The sequence below is a fragment of the Paramisgurnus dabryanus genome, chromosome 10 (genome assembly GCF_030506205.2).
Source record: "Paramisgurnus dabryanus chromosome 10, PD_genome_1.1, whole genome shotgun sequence".
Taxonomy (NCBI): domain Eukaryota; kingdom Metazoa; phylum Chordata; class Actinopteri; order Cypriniformes; family Cobitidae; genus Paramisgurnus; species Paramisgurnus dabryanus.
The window spans coordinates 20,955,036-20,975,479 of NC_133346.1; the positions used below are offsets into that span (position 1 = coordinate 20,955,036).

General features: G+C 40.7%; 1 protein-coding gene and 1 long non-coding RNA gene across 2 annotated transcripts in view; both read left to right on the forward strand.

Annotated features, from left to right (window-relative positions):
* The first annotated feature begins 6,329 nt into the window (after positions 1-6,329).
* On the forward strand, positions 6,330-8,636 carry LOC135779841 (uncharacterized). Its single transcript, XR_010544879.2, has 4 exons — positions 6,330-7,079; positions 7,604-7,643; positions 7,780-7,857; positions 8,372-8,636. It is a non-coding gene; the product is annotated as an uncharacterized lncRNA (long non-coding RNA).
* A 4,823-nt stretch (positions 8,637-13,459) lies between these two features.
* Positions 13,460-20,444, forward strand: part of sh2d3ca (SH2 domain containing 3Ca) — a 48,076-nt gene continuing 41,091 nt past the window's right edge. The window contains exons 1-2 of the mRNA XM_065290381.2: positions 13,460-13,640; positions 18,315-18,993. Coding sequence (XP_065146453.1) covers positions 13,622-13,640; positions 18,315-18,993 — 698 coding nt within the window. The 5' untranslated portion in view covers positions 13,460-13,621. The remainder of the gene's footprint in view (positions 13,641-18,314; positions 18,994-20,444) is intronic.

Below are 20,444 nucleotides of genomic sequence, written 5' to 3' on the forward strand. Positions count from 1 at the left end.
CCCCATAATCTTTAAATATAATTTCTTGTCATTTTTTTATGTGCCCCTCTGGTAAAACACTGGCCCCTCCTTGGCCCCCCTAGTGAAATTTGTCTAGAACCGCCACTGGTAAGCATAGTAAATAATTTGTTTTTAAACATCAACTTTTGCGCTTATGATAATTAAGTGACTTGCTTTTATAAATCAGAAATGATTCTGCGTCAAGTAAATGAACACAAAAGGGAGATGTAAAGGCAAACAATAAATAAATAACAAAACACTACGATTAGATGTTGGGTCCTGCTTTGTGATGTAGTAATATGGTAATATGGTAACAGTAAACACAATTTTATGACTTTGTTTTTGCTAATATAATATGAATAAACAGTATAAATAATATGTATATAAAATATAAATGTAGAGTCCTGCCCTGTGATGTTTTGATGGGTGGGTGTCTCACAGGGCAAAGGTCTATAGTTATTTACCATAGAATATTTAAATACCTTGTTTTAAAATGTCCCAAAACTATTTTGGAATCAAACACGCAAAGATAATTATTTTCAAAACAAGCCAGCCACGTCAACCCACTGTACAATACTTAGGATAAAATGGTCATATTTTTGTCTTTTTATTAACTTGTTTTCTTCTGTGAGTTGAATATTTTTTTTACAGATGACATGTTGTTAAATGACAAATGGATTTTTGTTGTACTTCATGTCCTTTGTCTTGAACAGATTATATTGACAGATGTCAATACCAAATGCCTGTTGCAGTAGATGTCATCTGAAAGTCTTAAGTGTCACATGGAAATGCAGTATTGCCATTCATCCACTTATACAGTATACTGAAGAATGATAGTTGAGCTCATTTGGTTTGTGTTTTAATTTAAAGGTCCATTTGACAATTCAAAACTTCAGGAGCGGGAGGCTGATCAGAATATCAAAATATGCAGACAATAAGAGGTATTATATCCATTACAGCTCTCTTTATTTCTTACCAAATATTCAGTAAATGTTAAAATGTGCTGTGTAGACTAACTTGATTTTGTTTTTGAGCCTGAAATGCATTAACACAGGAAGAAATGCAATTAGCTGAACCTCATTGAATGTATTTTGCAGGTTCCTCTTAAATGCCCTGATCTCCACCCCTCTAACCAGCTGCTGCTTCAACCCATCGCTCTACTGGCAACAGTGGGTGTCCTCGCTCAGGGTGAGTAGACCTATTATTTCTTACAATAGCCCCATCCTTTAAATTATATTTCATCAACTTTTCCCACGTTATTATTATTATTTTGTGGTGACTTAAGTGTTTATTGAGGAAGTGCATCTTTGTGTCATCTGCCACAGGTTAAAATCTCTGCCCACTGTATGCTCTGTAGAAGTTACATCTCTGCACATGACTTATTCTGTGGTGAGGGTAAGAACGGTAAACCTTAAAACACTCTGATGAGAAACACTGCAAGACAGGTAGAAGGGGAAACACATTTTCCTGTTAAAGCGTTAAGATATTCTTTCGTTGATATGATGATTAATTGACATGTTTTTTTTATTATTAGAAATTATGCTGCATTGTGTAAACTTATCCAAAAATCTGACGTAAAGCCAAACATTTTTAGAAACGAAACGCTACCAAATATGATTAGAAGTACTAAAGCATATACAGTGTGTAATAAATATATTTTATTATATATATATTTTAAAGAGATTATTATGCAGCGTGTAAATACGTTGTAAAGGCAGATGTAAAAGCCAACAAGTATTTTTTAAAATAAACACTAAACTAATACAATTAGAAGTAGGGTCCTATAGTTATTTATTATGAAAATATCGAAATACCTTGTTTCAAAATGTTTTATAACCAGCCAATCCGATGAGAGGTGTAGAGCATACGGGACAGGCCCGCTGGCCATCCTAAAAGTATTGGACTTCCAGGATTTTTGACCCTATGGGCCGAGCCTGACAAGAAGTCTTGGACTGGACAGGGCCGCTTGCCGTCCTGGAAGTCTTGGACTTCCACAGTCTCCGACCCTACAGGCAGAGCCCTATGAGAGGTGTTCAGAGGAGATACGCAGACGGGACAGGCCCGCTGGCCATCCTAAAAGTATTGGACTTCCAGGGTTTTCGACCCTATGGGCCGAGTCTGACAAGAAGTCTTGGACTGGACAGTTCTGTTTGCCGTGCTGGAAGTCTTGGACATCCAGGGTCTCTGACCTTACCGGCTGAACCAGAAGAGAAGTCTTGGGCTTCCAGGGTCTCTGACACTACCGTCCAAACTCGACATGAGGCGTCCACATCAGACGCACAGGCGGGACAGGGCCGCCTGCCATCCTGGAAGTCTTGGACTTCCAGAATCTCTGACCCTACCAGCCGAGCCCGACGAGAGGTGTCCAGAGCATACGTACAAGCGGGACAGGGCCGCTTGTCATCCTAGATGTCTTAGACTTCCAGGGTCTCTGACCCTATATCTGCCGAGCCTGATGAGAAGTCTTGGACTTCCAGGTTCTCTGACCCTACCAGCCGAGCCTAATGAGAAGTCTTGGACTTCCGGAGTCTCTGACCCTACCGGCCGAGCCCGACGAGAGGTGTCCAGAGCATATGTGCAAGCGGGACAGGGCCGCTTGTCGTCCTAGAAGTCTTAGACTTCCAGGCTATCCGGCCCTACAGTCCAAGCCTGACGATAAGTCTTGGGTGGGACAGGGCCGTTTGGCCATCCTAAAAGTATTGGACTTCCAGGGTTTTCGACCCTATGGGCCAAGCCTGACAAGAAGTCTTGGATGGGACTGGGCCGCCTGCCATCCTGGAAGTCTTGGACTTCCAGAGTCTATGACCCTACAGGCCGTGCCCGACGAGAGGTGTCCAGAGCATACGTGCAAGCGGACAGGGCTGCTTGTCGTTCTAGAAGTCTTAGACTTCCAGGGTCTCTCACCCTACTGGCCGAGCCTGATGAGAAGTCTTGGACTTCCAGGGTCTCTGACCCTACCGGCCGAGCCTGATGAGAATTCTTGGACTTCCAGGGTCTCTGACCCTACCGTCCAAACCCGGCATGAGGCATCCATATCAGACGCACAGGTGGGACAGGGCCGCCTGCCATCCTGGAAGTCTTGGACTTCCAGAGTCTATGACCCTACAGGCCGTGCCCCGACGAGAGGTGTCCAGAGCATACGTGCAAATGGGACAGGGCTGCTTGTCGTTCTAGAAGTCTTAGACTTCCAGGGTCTCTGACCCTATCGGCCGAACCTGATGAGATGTCTTAGACTTCCAGGGTCTCTGACCCTACCGACCGAGCCTAATGAGAAGTTTTGGACTTCCAGGGTCTCTGACCCTACCGGTTGAGCCTGATGAGAATTCTTGGACTTCCAGGGTCTCTGACCCTACCGGCCGAGCCTGATGAGAATTCTTGGACTTCCAGGCTCTCTGACCCTACTGGTTGAGCCTGATGAGAAGTCTTGGACTTCTGGGGTCTCTGATCCTACCGGCCGAGCCTGATGAGAAGTCTTGTACTTCCAGGGTCTCTGACCCTACTGACCAAGCCTGATGAGAAGTCTTGGACTTCCAGAGTCTATGACCCTACCGGCCTAGCCCGACGAGAGGTGTCCAGAGCATACGTGCAAGCGGGACAGGGACGCTTGTGGTCCTAGAAGTCTTAGACTTCCAGGGTCTCTGACCCAACCGGCCGAGCCTGATGAGAAGTCTTGGACTTCCAGGGTCTCTGACCCTACCTGCCGAGCTTGATGAGAAGTCTTGGACTTCCAGAGTCTCTGACCCTACCAGCCGAGCCCGACGAAAGTTGTCCAGAGCATATGTACAAGCGGGACAGGGCCGCTTGTCGTCCTAGAAGTCTTAGACTTCCAGGGTATCCGGCCCAACTGTCCAAGCCTGACGATAAGTTTTGGATGGGACAGGGCCCGCTGGCCATCCTAAAAGTATTGGACTTCCAGGGTTTTCGACCCTATGGGCCAAGCCTGACAAGAAGTCTTGGATGGGACAGGGCTGCTTGCCATGCTAGAAGTCATGGACATCCAGAGTCTATGACCCTACAGGCCGTGCCCGACGAGAGGTGTCCAGAGCATACGTGCAAGCGGACAGGGCTGCTTGTTGTTCTAGAAGTCTTAGACTTCCAGGGTCTCTCACCCTACTGGCCGAGCCTGATGAGAATTCTTGGACTTCCAGGGTCTCTGACCCTACCGTCCAAACCCGGCATGAGGCATCCATATCAGACGCACAGGTGGGACAGGGCCGCCTGCCATCCTGGAAGTCTTGGACTTCCAGAGTCTATGACCCTACAGGCCGTGCCCGACGAGAGGTGTCCAGAGCATACGTGCAAATGGGACAGGGCTGCTTGTCGTTCTAGAAGTCTTAGACTTCCAGGGTCTCTGACCCTACCGGCCGAACCTGATGAGATGTCTTAGACTTCCAGGGTCTCTGACCCTACCGACCGAGCCTAATGAGAAGTTTTGGACTTCCAGGGTCTCTGACCCTACCGGTTGAGCCTGATGAGAATTCTTGGACTTCCAGGGTCTCTGACCCTACCGGCCGAGCCTGATGAGAATTCTTGGACTTCCAGGCTCTCTGACTCTACTGGTTGAGCCTGATGAGAAGTCTTGGACTTCCGGGGTCTCTGATCCTACCGGCCGAGCCTGATGAGAAGTCTTGTACTTCCAGGGTCTCTGACCCTACTGACCAAGCCTGATGAGAAGTCTTGGACTTCCAGAGTCTAAGACCCTACCGGCCTAGCCCGACGAGAGGTGTCCAGAGCATACGTGCAAGCGGGACAGGGACGCTTGTGGTCCTAGAAGTCTTAGACTTCCAGGGTCTCTGACCCTACCGGCCGAGCCTGATGAGAAGTCTTGGACTTCCAGGGTCTCTGACCCTACCGGCCGAGCTTTATGAGAAGTCTTGGACTTCCAGAGTCTCTGACCCTACCAGCCGAGCCCGACGAAAGTTGTCCAGAGCATACGTACAAGCGGGACAGGGCCGCTTGTCGTCCTAGAAGTCTTAGACTTCCAGGGTATCCGGCCCTACTGTCCAAGCCTGACGATAAGTCTTGGGTGGGACAGGGCCCTCTGGCCATCCTAAAAGTATTGGACTTCCAGGGTTTTCGACCCTATGGGCCAAGCCTGACAAGAAGTCTTGGATGGGACAGGGCTGCTTGCCATGCTAGATGTCTTGGACATCCAGGGTCTCTGACCTTACCTGCTGAACCCAACGAGAAGTCTTGGACTTCCAGGGTCACTGACAAGGACAGGGCCACCTGCTGGCCTGGAAGTCTTGGACTTCCATAGTGTACTACTCTATGAGCCAACCCAAAGGGAGGACTCAGAAGCGGACGTGCAGGCGGGACAGGGCCGCCTGCCGTCCTAGAGTCTTGGACTTCCAGGGTCTTTGACCCTACCGGCCTAGACTGATGAGAAGTCTTGGACTTCCAGGGTCTCTCACCCTACTGGCCAAGCCTGATGAGAAGTCTTGGACTTCCAGGGTCTCTGACCCTACCGGCCGAGCCTGATGAGAATTCTTGGACTTCCAGGGTCTCTGACCCTACCGTCCAAACCCGGCATGAAGCATCCATATCAGACGCACAGGTGGGACAGGGCCGCCTGCCATCCTGGAAGTCTTGGACTTCCAGAGTCTAAGACCCTACAGGCCGTGCCCGACGAGAGGTGTCCAGAGCATACGTGCAAATGGGACAGGGCTGCTTGTCGTTCTAGATGTCTTAGACTTCCAGGGTCTCTGACCCTACCGACCGAGCCTAATGAGAAGTTTTGGACTTCCAGGGTCTCTGACCCTACCGGTTGAGCCTGATGAGAATTCTTGGACTTCCAGGGTCTCTGACCCTACCGGCCGAGCCTGATGAGAATTCTTGGACTTCCAGGGTCTCTGACCCTACTGGTTGAGCCTGATGAGAAGTCTTGGACTTCCGGGGTCTCTGATCCTACCGGCCGAGCCTGATGAGAAGTCTTGTACTTCCAGGGTCTCTGACCCTACTGACCAAGCCTGATGAGAAGTCTTGGACTTCCAGAGTCTATGACCCTACCGGCCTAGCCCGACGAGAGGTGTCCAGAGCATAGGTGCAAGCGGGACAGGGCCGCTTGTCGTCCTAGATGTCTTAGACTTCCAGGGTCTCTGATCCTACCGGCCGAGCCTGATGAGAAGTCTTGGACTTCCAGGGTCTCTGACCCTACCGGCCGAGCCAGACGAGAGGTGACTAGAGCATACATGCAAGCGGGACAGGGACACTTGTCGTCCTAGATGTCTTAGACTTCCAGGGTCTCTGACCCTACCGACCGAGCCTGATGAGAAGTCTTGGACTTCCAGGGTCTCTGACCCTACCTGCCGAGCCAGACGAGAGGTGTCTAGAGCATACGTGCAAGCGAGACAGGGCCGCTTGTCGTCCTAGAAGTCTTAGGCTTCCAGGGTCTCTGACCCTACCGGCCGAGCCTGAGGAGAAGTCTTGGACTTCCATGGTCTCTGACCCTACCGGCCGAGCCTGATAAGAAGTCTTGGACTTCCAGAGTCTCTGACCCTACCGTCCAAGCCTGCTGAGAGGTGTCCAGAGCATACGTGCAAGCGGGACAGGGCCGCCTGCCATCCTGGAAGTCTTGGACTTCCAGAGTGTCTGGCCCTAACAGCCAAGCCCAAAGATAGGACTCAGAAACGGATGCGCAGTATCAGCTTTAAACGCAATGTCGAGAGACTGTTCTCGAAAGGGAACAATGTAAAGCTAGGCAAACACTAAACATACTAGCCTAAACTGAACTATTAACTTCACAGTAAACTAAACTTTATATAACTAGATTTAATAGACTGTACACAGGAAACATACAAACGAATCAGCACAGGACAGCAAACACAAGCTTATCAAGATGTGGGGCATATACTGTAACAATAGCAAGATAATTAACAAACAATGGCAATGTGCTTTCACACAAAACAAGTAACGTTGTCACGATCCTGACACAAGACTAGAAAAGCATGAATGATAGAGGCAGGATCGTGACATATGGTGAAATTGTCATATTTTTTTCTTTAACCTCTTCTGTGAGTTTAATTTGTTTTACAGATAATAAAAACACTTGATAGAATGTTGTTGGATGAACAACTCATGTAAGTAGATCTCTGTTGTTTGTCCTGCACTTTGTCTTGTCTAATTTTTCCTGACCGCAGTTGTCAATAACAAAGTTTACCCTGGACCACAAAACCAGTCATAAGTCGCACAGGTATATTTATAGCAATAGCCAACAATACATTGTGCGAGTCAAAATTATTGATTTTTCTTGCTGAAAATCCTTAGGATATTAAGTAAAGATGATGTTTTATGAAGATATTTGTAAATTTTATACTGTACATATATTAAAACTTTATTTCTATTAGTGGATAAAGTTGCTAAGGACTTCATTTGGACATCTTTTAAGGCGATAATCTCCATATTTGGGTTTTTTTGGCCACCCTTAGTTTCCAGATTTTAAAAAAGTTGTATTTTGGCCCAATATTTTGATCTATCCTAACAAAACCATACAACTTAAGATATATGTTAAATTTAGATTTTTTGCAAATTCATATTACAGAAGCTAATAAAGTTGATTTATGATTCTCACCTTATCTCACCAAATCTTATCTCATCTCTATAGATCTTAAATCGCTCAATCATGTTCGGCCATCAACTCTCAGGTCTGTTACCAGGCAACCAACCATACAGTAAACAAAATAAGTGACCTTTTTATTTCAATGGGGCAGAAATAGAAATTTTAGAAATTCATTGTAGCCTAATCATAGTCTGTGTATTTTATTAATGTTTTTGTTTTAGCATCAATGATGAGGCACTTGAGGCGTGGCAGACTGTGCAGAATGGCACATCTCAAAACCTGCAGCTGGACAATAAGAGGTATGGTATCAATTACAGCTCTCTTTATTTCTTACCAAATCTAAACTAGACTAAAGCCCGGTACACCCCAAAAGGTTATCGGGCTGAATTTGGGTCGAGTTTCCCCCTAGGTAAAAATCTTAGGTAAAGTAACAATCATCTTTGTGTGTGTGTATGTATATATATAACCTATATAACCCTCAAACTATTTGGCGAACAAATACACGAAGAGATAATTATTTTCAAAACATTTACTCACCCTCATGTTGTTACAAACCTGTATTAATTTCTTTGTTTTGATGAACACAAACTAAGATATTTTGGAAGAATGTTTGTAACCAAACCGATCAGAAGCCATTTACTCCCATTGTATTCTTTTTTTCTACTGTGAAAGTCAATGGGGCCTCTGATTGGTTTGATTACAAACATTCCTCACCCTCTGCGCTGCATGAGTCAAACACATTATAACAGAAGTGCCTTGATGTTGACACTGCACACCAAAGAGTTTTCTCAAGAATAACTGTCATTCAAACAGGTAGGAAGCTGCAGGTGAGGGGAAAAACAAAGATGAAGCAGGAGGACCAGGCTCCATGTCTGATGGAAAGCTCTACATACAGCCATCAGTCATTCAGAACACCTGAGAGGATGCTGCACATTCACTGTGCTGAAAATCAATCAGTAAAATGAAAAATAAAAGACGTTTTGATTTAATTTGTCAATTTTGCAATCTTGGACCAACAACTGCTTATGTCAGTGGTGTAATCATGAAATACTTCCTAAACCAGCAGTTGTCATAGAGATGTAACACAGTACTGATTTTTTTTTCTTTCACTTACAATATAACAAAGATGTTTTTTTCTGAATGTAAAATGGATAAAATAACAAAAAGTCTGTGTGATGTTAGAGTGATTTATTATATACACTTATCATTCAAGTTGCAATAATAATTGTTTAAATAAATATAAATGAGAGAGTTCCTTAAACAAACAAACAACGCTTTATTTTATATAAATAACTTTTTTTTATAAATAACTTTAAAGTAGAAAGAAACTGATGTGACGTCATCCACCTAGTCCACGCGCCACCCAGTGGATGAATGTGGTATTACGTAGAAACGTCACGAATATGCTCGTGCTGATTTCAACGCATAATTTCTTGCACTGTTTACGTTTGCTGGCTCTCGCTATAATTGTGTTAAAACCTTTAACAATGTAGGTAGGGTTAGCAGTTTCCGTAATTATAATTTCATATGCATGCATTAAATTGACACGTTTTAATTACGGGAAAATAATACTACAGCTGAGGAGTTAAAGCCTGTCTGAAAACTTTCAAAGTGAGTAAATTTTTTAAATTTTTTCAACCGCTAATACATTTGTAGCTATTCGTTTCATGTCATATATGACCCCATCTCATATTCGTACCCCAAGGTTGGAATTGCCATATTAAATCTCTGTGTTTAATATAATACAGTTCTGTATCATAGTTAGTTTGATAAAGTGTCTCTATTTTAACCTTAAACTATTAGGGATTTCTATTTAGCAACAGTTGTTAGTGCTTGAATTTGCAAAAAAAGTATTTTCTGTGGTAGCTATGTGTAGACATTTATCACACACCTGGCTTCTTCCTGCCCAACATCATCCTCCTTGGGTATCTCTATTTGATTTTCAGCAAATATTGAAAAAAAAAACAATCAAATCACTTTGCACAATATTTATGATTCATAACATGCAAGTGTATGCTTTGTGAGTATAATATGCAGGAAATTAAACTGTATGTGCAATGCTGTATACTGTAGCCTATGTGTATTACATGAGGATGCAATATAATGTTAGTGTACATATGCTGTAGACTAGGGGTCTCCAACCTTTTTGTGAGCAGGGGCTACCACAATGGATAAAAGGAAGGCGACTCAACCATGTTGGGGACCACCATTATAGACGTCATTTATTAGGATGGATTCATGGAACCATTTCAGTTTAGTTTAAATAATTAATCATATTAAAATGTTTCCAAATACTGACAATACTAAAATGTTATGTTTTGTAATGATGACTAATGCTGCGTGCACTATTAGTTAGACTGTTTTTCGCTTGTCTTTTTCAATGAGGTCGTTAGGAGGCGTTCACACTTAATAAACAAATGGACCGTCGACTAACTGATGAAAGATGGATGATGTGAACTCCACCCTTCACTCCCATTGGTAGTCGCTCTTAAAAGTGCTCATTATTTGCATAAAGTTATTCAACTTTGTCACGTTGTTGGACATGCCCCATCCGGTCGACACCAGCTCTCCATTCAAATGAACGGGGTTATATTGCTGCATGTCGCTACAGGGCATTATCTTTCAGACCACCAGTGACTTGTTTTACTGTGTGTCGCCCATCTCTTTAAATTAGTTCGTAAGAAGGCATTTCTAATTCTGTTTGTCATTGTCATAAACATATGAGTACCATCCACTGAAGTAACTTGGAGAATACGTCGAACATTTTCATGAATCCGAAAATTTACACCAGAACGACTTGCGGTACACACTATAATACGTCCGATATCGATTCTGCATCACAATCATGTACTACGTATATTTGATTAAGTCTCAATCTAAAATCACACTTTGAGTCGTTTATAACATTCATTTGTAAAAAGCAACACTCGTCAAACAAAATCATTATTTTTTATTATCATGAAAATACCTGTAAATGGTTGAAAAACAGCAATATATGTAAGCTTCATACATTTCCTGTAGCTGCCTGTGTAATGATACTTTCTCTGTGGGGCATATTGAGTTTCTGCACAAGAGCACCATCTGGTTTTTGGATGTAGCGGCATTTCTCCATAATTCATTGAGAAGCATAGCAAGCAGAATCGCACGATGTATCGTTTCACCCATACCAAACATAAGGTCTGTTTGCACGCGCACGCGCGTTGTAAATGGACATGTAAGACCATCTCCGGATGATTTTTGCAATTAATAAAGCCACATACATTCAATATCAGAGGACAATTTAACATATTATTTCAATGCATTCTTTGGCACCTTTAAAGTGGGCTTATCTGATTGGTTGTTTGTGTGTGTATACCCGATTGGGCGAGTGCTTCGCCCTCAGTCACTAAAATATATTTTCTGCCCAAGGACGTTTATCTGTAGTGATGGGATTTATGGCTCTTTCAGGGGATCCGGATCTTGGCGATCCGTTCCTTTCAAAGAGCCGTTCAAAAGAACGGCTCATTTGGCTCTTTTTAAATATTTAGTCAGTTTTAAGAAGCCAGCTTGGGGGCATCTCAGTTTATCCTGTAAAACTGTAAATAATCACTGGGAGGAATGATGAGGTTAGATTTGTAGTCAAATCATTAAAACTCAGATATCACACACCAATATCTGAGTTTGAATTATTCTGAAATATTGATCATTACCTCATTTGTCGTGTGTAGACTATATTCCATAGGGTTTCACAACATTAGACAGTGACATCACTATTTTGGATTTATCTTTAGTACAAAGTGTAAAGCTACGTTGTCTTATGTTATTCATACAATACCTGCTCACAAATAAATATGAAAACAAAGCCTGCTGCAATGAATTTCTGTGCAAAATAGCTTTTACTACAAACACTTCCACAATTTAGAATAAATAAAATGGAAATGTCTACATACAGTCCAATATTACTACTATTACTAATGTAAACTTTGCAAATAAGACATCAGCCCCTTCAAGTCTTAAATGAACAACCCCTCCGCTGGGTGCGCCCCTCCCCCTATAATTGTTCTGTCTCGCGGAGGAGCTAATTTGTGTGCATCTGTGTGAAACACGCATAGGAAAAAAGAACGACAGAAAGAACGGCTCCCCTCCAGCCGCGACTCGGCTCCCATCGTTCATGTTTGTGAGCCGTTCAAAAGAATCGGTTCGTTCGCGAACGTCACAACTCTATTTATCTGCATGCATTCTTATGTAATGTTACCATCGAGAAACCTTTTAAACACGACGAAAGAAACAATGCAATGTTTTGCACAGTTTGCCATCAGTTTACAGGTAAAGCAGACATGTCGGAAGCCTTTTTCGTCGGAACAAACAACTATCATAAACAAAAGTCGAAGCTTTAGAGAAAAGCCGATAGCGTGCATGGTGTCTACATTTTATCGCACTGAGAGACAAATCAACACAGCATATTAATAACACAGTTTTTTTTCGAATTGGTTCGTAATCGTTATCTTTACCTTAAAACAAGAATCTTTTAATATTAGTTCTACATTTCTGTGCACTGTTTATCCGGATATACCTGCTAGATTATATTATTGACCCTGATGAGAGTATTGTGAAATTTCAGAATTCAAAATTGCCAATTATCTTAACAAAATGTATGTTACAATTGTATTTAACTTTTGAATACATTTTTTATATATGTGACACTGAAATCGTTTTTTGCTGGGGCCAGTGAAAATTTTGGCAGGGCAAGTGAAAACCTGAACCACTGGCTCAACCTGGCAAGAATAAAAAAATGTATGCATCGAGCCCTTTATTCTCAAGGACTTCTCGCGATGCATCAAAGCATCGCATTTTGTATACAAGTTTGCTTTTGTTGAAATTCAACGAACACTGGACTGAAATGGTCACAATACATCTAGAAATGATGATTAAAGTCAAAACTGGAGTGGTATTTTAATTTTTTTCCACAGCTGTGTTAACATTCTCCCTTACAGTTGTATTACACAAACCAGGAAGCAGCAATTGTTCTTTCAAGATGTGTGACAGTTTATACTTGCTATGAATATCTATTGCAAAACTAAACAAATACATAAATAATATCACATCATAAAAACTTACCAAAATATTAGTACAATATTTATACAAGTATCAAGTACTAGTGAGAAACAATTAATAATTTAAAAGTGTACATTTTATCTTATTGTATATAATATGAAATTAATTTGCAGGTTTTCAACCTTTGTCTGACCTTAAGGCAACAGGGCCCCTTCACACGCTCTTTCTCTCTCTCTCTATTCACACACACACCCTTACGCACAGTTTCACTTCTAAGAACTAACGCTCATTATAAATGACAGATTATAAAAAGGAAGTGAGATGAAACTCAGCTGTATACAAAATGTCTTGCTTTCTCGTTTGCAAGGTGTCACGTTTGCAAAAAGAATGAAGATTCTGCACTTTAAACAAACTTGTGACATTGTTATTGTTTTCCATTGTTGCCAAAGATCAGATTTTCTTTGCTTCACTTAAAGAAAAATTACTTGAATGTTACAAGCATCTAAAGTCAAGTTTTGTGCCTATAGGTCAAATGCATGCTGCTATCGATCTAAAGCTTTTTAATTAAAATGAAATGAAAAGAATTAAATTATAAAAAAAACAAAAACAGAACTTTAATTTGATATATTATGGTATCATGACAGTTTTTGAAGTGTGGTATCTAACACACAATGCATCATTTTTTAAAACATAATTTAGTTAAGAAGAGCTACTAAAATTTAAATGAACAAAATCCAGTTGTGTCACCTTTGACAGCGTGACCCTTAAAGCAATCTTGTATGTCAACATCTAGTGCTGTTGGGTAAAAGAGCTGCTTGCTTTTAAGCACATGTATCCGCCCAGCAACCACAGGAAGTCATTTTTTTACTCTTGTTTTTTACAGGGCATCAACGCCTTGCAACGGAAGCATACTTTTGTCTTCCCATACAGTACATGTAGTAATACATGTAGAAGAGCCTGAAAAGGAAAACCTGTGGCTGCCGGTCCCGGAAATACCATCCAAGTCCTGTCCGAAAGGAGTCAGACACCATGATTAAACGCAAACTGAGTGAGTATATTTAAATGAGGACTTCCGGGCCATAACAGGGCATAAATCATTGAGTGTGGCATCTCTTTGCCATGAGTTTCCTATTGTGGTCAAAGTCTCTGGTTGGTTGGGTCATTCTATGAAACGGGTAGCTTTTGATTAGGTCGTTTTTAAGATTATTTTACATTCTACCACAAATTGTGATTACGTGTTTACGCATCGCATTATCTTGACATTCTTGAGCTAACTTGGACGTGGACATTTCACAAGACATGTCAAATAAATCTTTGGTGTCACCATAGTTCATACTGTATGTGAAGTTTTAGGGAAAAATACCATATAGATAATTTATTATATCATGCCATTTTGTAGATGTAAGCAAAAATGTGCCGTTTTGGGTGTGTCCTTTAAAATGCAAATGAGCTGATCTCTGCACTTAATGGCAGTGGTTGGATAGTGCATGATTAAAGGGGACATATCATGAAAATCTGACTTTTTCCATGTTTAAGTGCTGTAATTGGGTCCCAGGTGCTTTTATCAACCTAGAAAATGTAAAAAATTATCATTTCAGTAACTTAGTTTTGGTAAACCATTCTCTGCAAGCATGTGAAAAAATAGGTAATTGAAATTTGGCTCCCCTTGTGATGTCAGAAGGGGATAAAGCCGCCTCTTAATGTCCACTTTCCAACCACGGCACTGCCATTTAGTGCAGAGATGCACTACGACAAATTTTTGCTCACATCTACAAAGTGGCAATTTTAACATGTTATAATAAATTATCTGTGGGGTATTTTGAGTAAAAACTTCACATATGTACTCTGGGGACACCAAAGATTTATTTGACATCTTAAAAAAGTCCCCTTTAAGGGGCGGTATTATCCCCTTCTGACAAGGGGTGCCAAATTTCAGTGACCTATTTTTTCACATGCTTGCAGAGAATGGTTTACCAAAACTTGATCTTTTAACCATTTTCTAGGTTGATAGAAGCACTGGGAACCCAATTATAGCACTTAAACATGGAAAATATCCATAATTTAATGTCCCCTTTAATTAAATTAGAAGCAATGTGTAACTGCTAGCAGGATTTAATGATGATTCACTTATTATTTGTTTATTATGCAAAATCATGGAAACGTTTGATATTTTAAAGCTGGCCTTTTAAGACAAACACAAGGTAAACAAAACATAAAAGACAACATCATAAAAGAGACATTTATTTGTTGAAAAATGATATGTGGGTTTTTTGATCATTCATTACATTATAAAGGGAAAAAATAATAGAAGGTTGATGGAATTTACCAAATTTATGTCAATAAAAATCTATCAAAAAGTTGCTAAAAAAGAAAGAGATATTCTGGGGACAGGCACATGTACGCTTCATAAAGAAACAAATGGCATTGGTTTTGTATGATGACTTTATTAAGCAAGACCTATTCAATCAAGACCTCTCTCAATCGCACAGCTTGGACCAACTACATATGCAGCTCTTGAGACCACTCAAGTTTTGCCTTGAATATTTTTTCTACATGTATTGTGACCATTTCAGTCCAGTGTCTGTTGAATTTCAACAAAAGCAATCTCAAGAAGTTACCCAAAAGCAATGTAAAAGACTAAGAGCATGATGGGAAACATGAAAGATGTGATTAAAAATAAGGGTTTATGCATCGCATTGTCTTGACATTCTTGAGCTAACTTAGATATGTTTGAATGTAATTATTCTTTCAGGAAGGTTACTGTATATCAGGGCTGAATCTAACAATAACAAAGTTGACAGTTTTACTGTTTAAAGGGGAAATTTCACAGGCTTTTTTTAAGTGGTCAAATAAATATTTGGTGTCCCCAGAGTACATATGTGAAGTTTAATGTAAGTGCAAATAAAAACATGATTTTATCAGGAATTTGGCAGAAATGTTGTCGGTAGCATACCTCTATATATGGTACATTTAGAAAAACTGAAACTTATCTTGAAGTGGTTTCTTCATTTTTCCCAGAGCTGCATGTGAATAGATGCTACTTTCGAAAGTTTCAGCCACATAACTGTTACGTTATGTTTCACACTTATGTTGCATACATGAACTGTGTGTTTGTAGCACTAATCTTTAAATGCTGATGTTACAAGGTTACAGCACTCACCAAAGCACAGCTCAAGCAGCAATTGTTAATATAATGTACGGATAATATCAGTGGCGGCTCGTGACTGCTCATCCAAGGGTCGCAAATTCAAAATATGTGTTCGGAGTGTCATGTGTTGCTTGTGTTTTCAAAATATGTGTTTGTTGCATCACGTGAACCATGTGCATCATATGTAATATGAATAAAATAAGTTCCTGCTGTAGACGCGCCAAACTGTTTATGATAAAGGAGACGCTCACATTCACAAAATACACGCAAGACACTCCCTTAACAGTAAACTCTGATTACGCATGAGATTATGCTAGTATCTGGCAAACGCAAAGTCTTTTTTATCATAAACCCAGACGTGTCTGCAACAAGTGTTTATTTTGACAAGACACGTGATGCACACAGGATCTCTCGATGCACAGAACACATATTTTGAAATTACGAACGACACACATGATGGGCTACATACATGCTGTGACGAACTTCTCATCGTGCACCCTCGAAAAAGGAAGTCACCGTAACATGTTTGTGACGTTGAAATTGAATTTTAAACTGTGTGTCTCTCCAATTTTATGAATAAAAATAACCAGCAATGGGATTGAATGATGAATTTTCACATGGGCTGTCTTAAAACATATTAAAACATCACATAGACATACAGTATAAACAACAATAAAAAGCTGATTTTCTCCACAGTGAGATTTTAACACAGCTTATTTGACGCTATTAGTAAAATGTAAAATAAAAAATAAAAAAATACAAAAGCTGTCAATAGGTATGTGCCCTTGAGTAAATTGGTACCAAATGTACTTATTTGTATTGTACTAATTGGTACATATTAGGACCTTTTTAACGGATATTGCCCCAGTCACAGCTTATGTGCCTTTTTTTCTGAGAGTTTATAAAGGAGCCTTGTTTATGGCTGTAAAGGCTGACTTTATCTATGAAGGCTAGTGTAGTTGTGGGAACATAAGAGGTTTACAGAGGTTTTAGCAAATGTGCCGTGCCTTGAGATACAGTTGATGCCAATATCAAAAAGCTTTGATATCCAACAGTGATGGAATATGGGATTAAGCTGATTACATTCAGGTGCACAAAGCAAATAAAAGTTGAATTGAACATTGAACAAAAGATAACAAACTCACAATGAAAATTAAAGTTTAAGTGGGGTCAAATAACGATCAATTGTATTTAAGTTATATTACATTATTGCATAATGCTCTGACAGGGTCATGAAAAAAATCTCACACTACTTCACAATTAGGTCACACCATAAAGCTGTTTATACCTGGTATTAAGATGTGTTTCTGTCAATCGGATCAAATGTGAACGAGAGAGACACATTAACATTACCACCTGGTATTTTAATCCATCTCTTTTGTCCACCTTCGACCACTTCTGTATTGATTTTATGAAGGGGTGGTCTGTGAGCGAGTCCCTTTGCTTTAGTTAAAAAGCGACTGGGAGAAATGACGGGTTTAAATTGACGCAAACTAATATCAGTCCGTGGCTTGTGTTGTTAGTAAACATGCTGCACAGATTCATGTACATGTAAGACCTTTTTCTTTTTTTAGAGCAATAGATGAAATAAGTTCGTGCAACTTTCACGTGCAAATAAAAGAGGCGGAGAGAGAAGCCGCTTTAGTTTTATCTAAGAACGCACCGAACACCGTGGGTTTGCTCTACAATTCATTCAATTCAATTTTATTTTATTTATATAGTGCTTTTCACAATTGTTAATTGATTCAAAGCAGCTATACATTAATAGATGTAGGAAAAGCATAGAAAAGCGAGGGTAGTAATAATTTAACGTATACAGTAAAGTAGTTAGTTAAGCCAAAGGTGGCGGACTCTCCAGGGGGATGAAAAAAACCCCTAGCAGAAACCCCCTACAATTCATATCCAATGGAAAAACATTGTGTTCAGTAGATTAGAGTAGGCAATCTTTTGTGGCATCTCGAACACATTTGACCACATGCTTGTGTCTATGCTAAAAATGTGTTTTTGACTACCTCTGAATGTGGTTGAAAGTGGACAAGTTTTAATTCCCGTTTACACCTGTATTTAGCGTTGTCCACTTGTGATCCGATAGACCAAAACACATTTTAATGGTGTAAACAGCCTCCATGTTTTTATATGTCTGAAACCACAGAAGCACTTCTGTGGAAGGAGAGAGAGAGAGGGAAAGAGAGATCATGATGATATAGATTTATTTTTAGCATCATCTTCCTGTTCACACAGTATGTTAATTTCCTCCCCTTCATTATAATTGCTGGGTTGAAGTGCGAACTGAAATGTTTAAAGTTCAAGTGGGTGTTTGTAGGGACCCATGAATTTTTCCCACAGTCAGGGTCATGGCTTATATATTTTTTTAAGAGACTGCATGTTTTCTTCTCATGTTAAAGGAACTCTTGGAATGACAGGGTGCATATTTAGCTCATATTCCATTCCCCTAAATGTTCAGACTGAATCTAAGCGCCTGTTTGGCCCCATTGGGTTCACAGTTGTTGCTAAGGGGTTTAATCAGACAACTACTCTTTGTGTTACACTAAAACATGATTTCTTTTCTCTCAGGCTTCAAATGGTTCGGAAGTCTCGTCAGCCTCCGGCGGAAATCCGACTCCCATAAGGATGAATCTGAAGTCAAAGCGGTGTCGGCCGATGATATGGGCATGCATACACGGAGTGCCGGATATGCCAACTCCAGTGAAATGTGCACCCACGTGGGCACAATGCCACGTCATTCAAAGAAAGAGAAAAGCTTAAAGAAGAGCAAGTCCAAGGACAAGATCGGGCTGGGCCGGAGTCAGAGCATGAGACCTATACAAGATGATGTGGTTGACTCTCCTCTTCTCAGTGTTCTTTCTGGAAAAGGCCTTGAGGTTTTGGATGAGCGCATCATTGAAGGAAAGACTGCTGGAGAGACAAAAGATGCTCATATTCAGAACCGGGATCTTCCTTCTCCCCCAACTTTGTATGGACACTCAAGCGAGCAGGTTACTGCAGAAAAGGAGCCAGTCATTGATCAGTCAGATCCATGTCCACAAACTTCAGGTGTCGGACCACCAGATCTATGTTTGACCAAAGAGTCAAATGTTCAACCGGTGCTGCCCATGAAGAGACAAAAGACAGATGTCTCCATGAAGGACACTGCTGATCTCCAATCGGTTCATTCGCCTCTGAAGATCGACAGCCAGATGGAAGTTGGGGAAGATGCTAATAAAAAAGATCAAGATCCCAAAGAGCCAAACAGGTAAGAATTATCTTCATTTTTTGATATACTATTTAAAAGATGGCTGATCTTCATTATTATTTGTTTAACACCAGTTAAGTTCAATTCAATATTTTTGATTTTGAAAATACTGAAAGTTATATAGGACAATAAATAATGAAAAATGAATGACAGGAATTTATAGGATTGTGCTTTTTTATAAATTTATAAATCATTGAGCATAGACTTTAACAGTGGCCCAGTGGCAACATTTAACCAAATGATCAAGTCTTTCTGATTCTCTTACAATAATGGTAAATTTGGTTGCAAAATTTATAAATTAAGAAAAAGTCAGTGTGATATATTACAAGGATTACTTAATAAAAAATACTATGATATATTTGTAGAAAATTAGGAAACATGCCAAGTTCATGTTCCTTCCAGTCCGTATGTCTGCTTTTGTTTTGGTCTGTGTAATTCTAACCACTGCCAAATTAGCTAATAGTGTATTTCGACAGCTCGGTTGCCAGTTATAACGGATGCTTAAATCAGGTCCAAAAATGCGACCTTCAGTGGACGCAACCTCCGAAATGAGCCGTAGATTGAGTTATAAAAAATTCAAATGAGTAGTTTAGTAGTACTAAAAATTGCAAACATGAAAATGAGTAAATAAAGGGATGTTTTTTTATCATCAGTCTGGCAACCCAAGAGGGGGCAGGAAAAAACGTTGCCTATAGAACGTTTTATCGAACGCACCTGCGGTGACATGATTTGTGTCTGGTCTGCACTTTTTTTCCGGTTTACTGGAAGTTACGTTTTGACCACGAAAGGGGCTTGTTTATGTTGTTGCTGCTGAAACCGTCTATAGATGCGATTACGCGTCTGAGCGAAATTTCCAGTCTCTGTTTGTTTAAAGGGACAATAAGTAGGATTTACCCCCATCTAGGGGTAAAATAGTATTTTGCATTCAAAGAACAGTGCTCTATAGCGCCTCGCCTTTACAAATGCGCGCTGCAACTACAGTAGCCGTTATGTAATCACTGATCTCCTTGTCCGTGTTAGCTGGTTCACGTGGTTTGTGGAAACACGTTGGTAGGTTAGTGCTTTTTGTCCCTCTCTGCTATTATAGTTTATCAATACGGCGGAACAACGTGGAAGCCTCATTGGACTTACCCGTTCAATGTTTTGGTGCTGCACATGCTAAATGGTAATCAAACCGCATGGAGCTGTTTAACTCCACAATACTCCTCAATGTTAAACGTTTGCTCTGTATACCGCATTATTTCACTACCTGAACCTCGGAGATCAGTCATGAGTGTATACCAGGTCTGACAACCCTTTTATGTCAAGGTCTTTAGTTTTTTTTCTAATGCTGTGCCATGTTCAGTGGTTATATTGACTTAGGTCAAAACAGTTAGTAGTAACAGAATTAAATCATACCGTGTTTTAGGCACATGTTTTTCTAGTAAAGTCATAATCAAACTCTATGCACT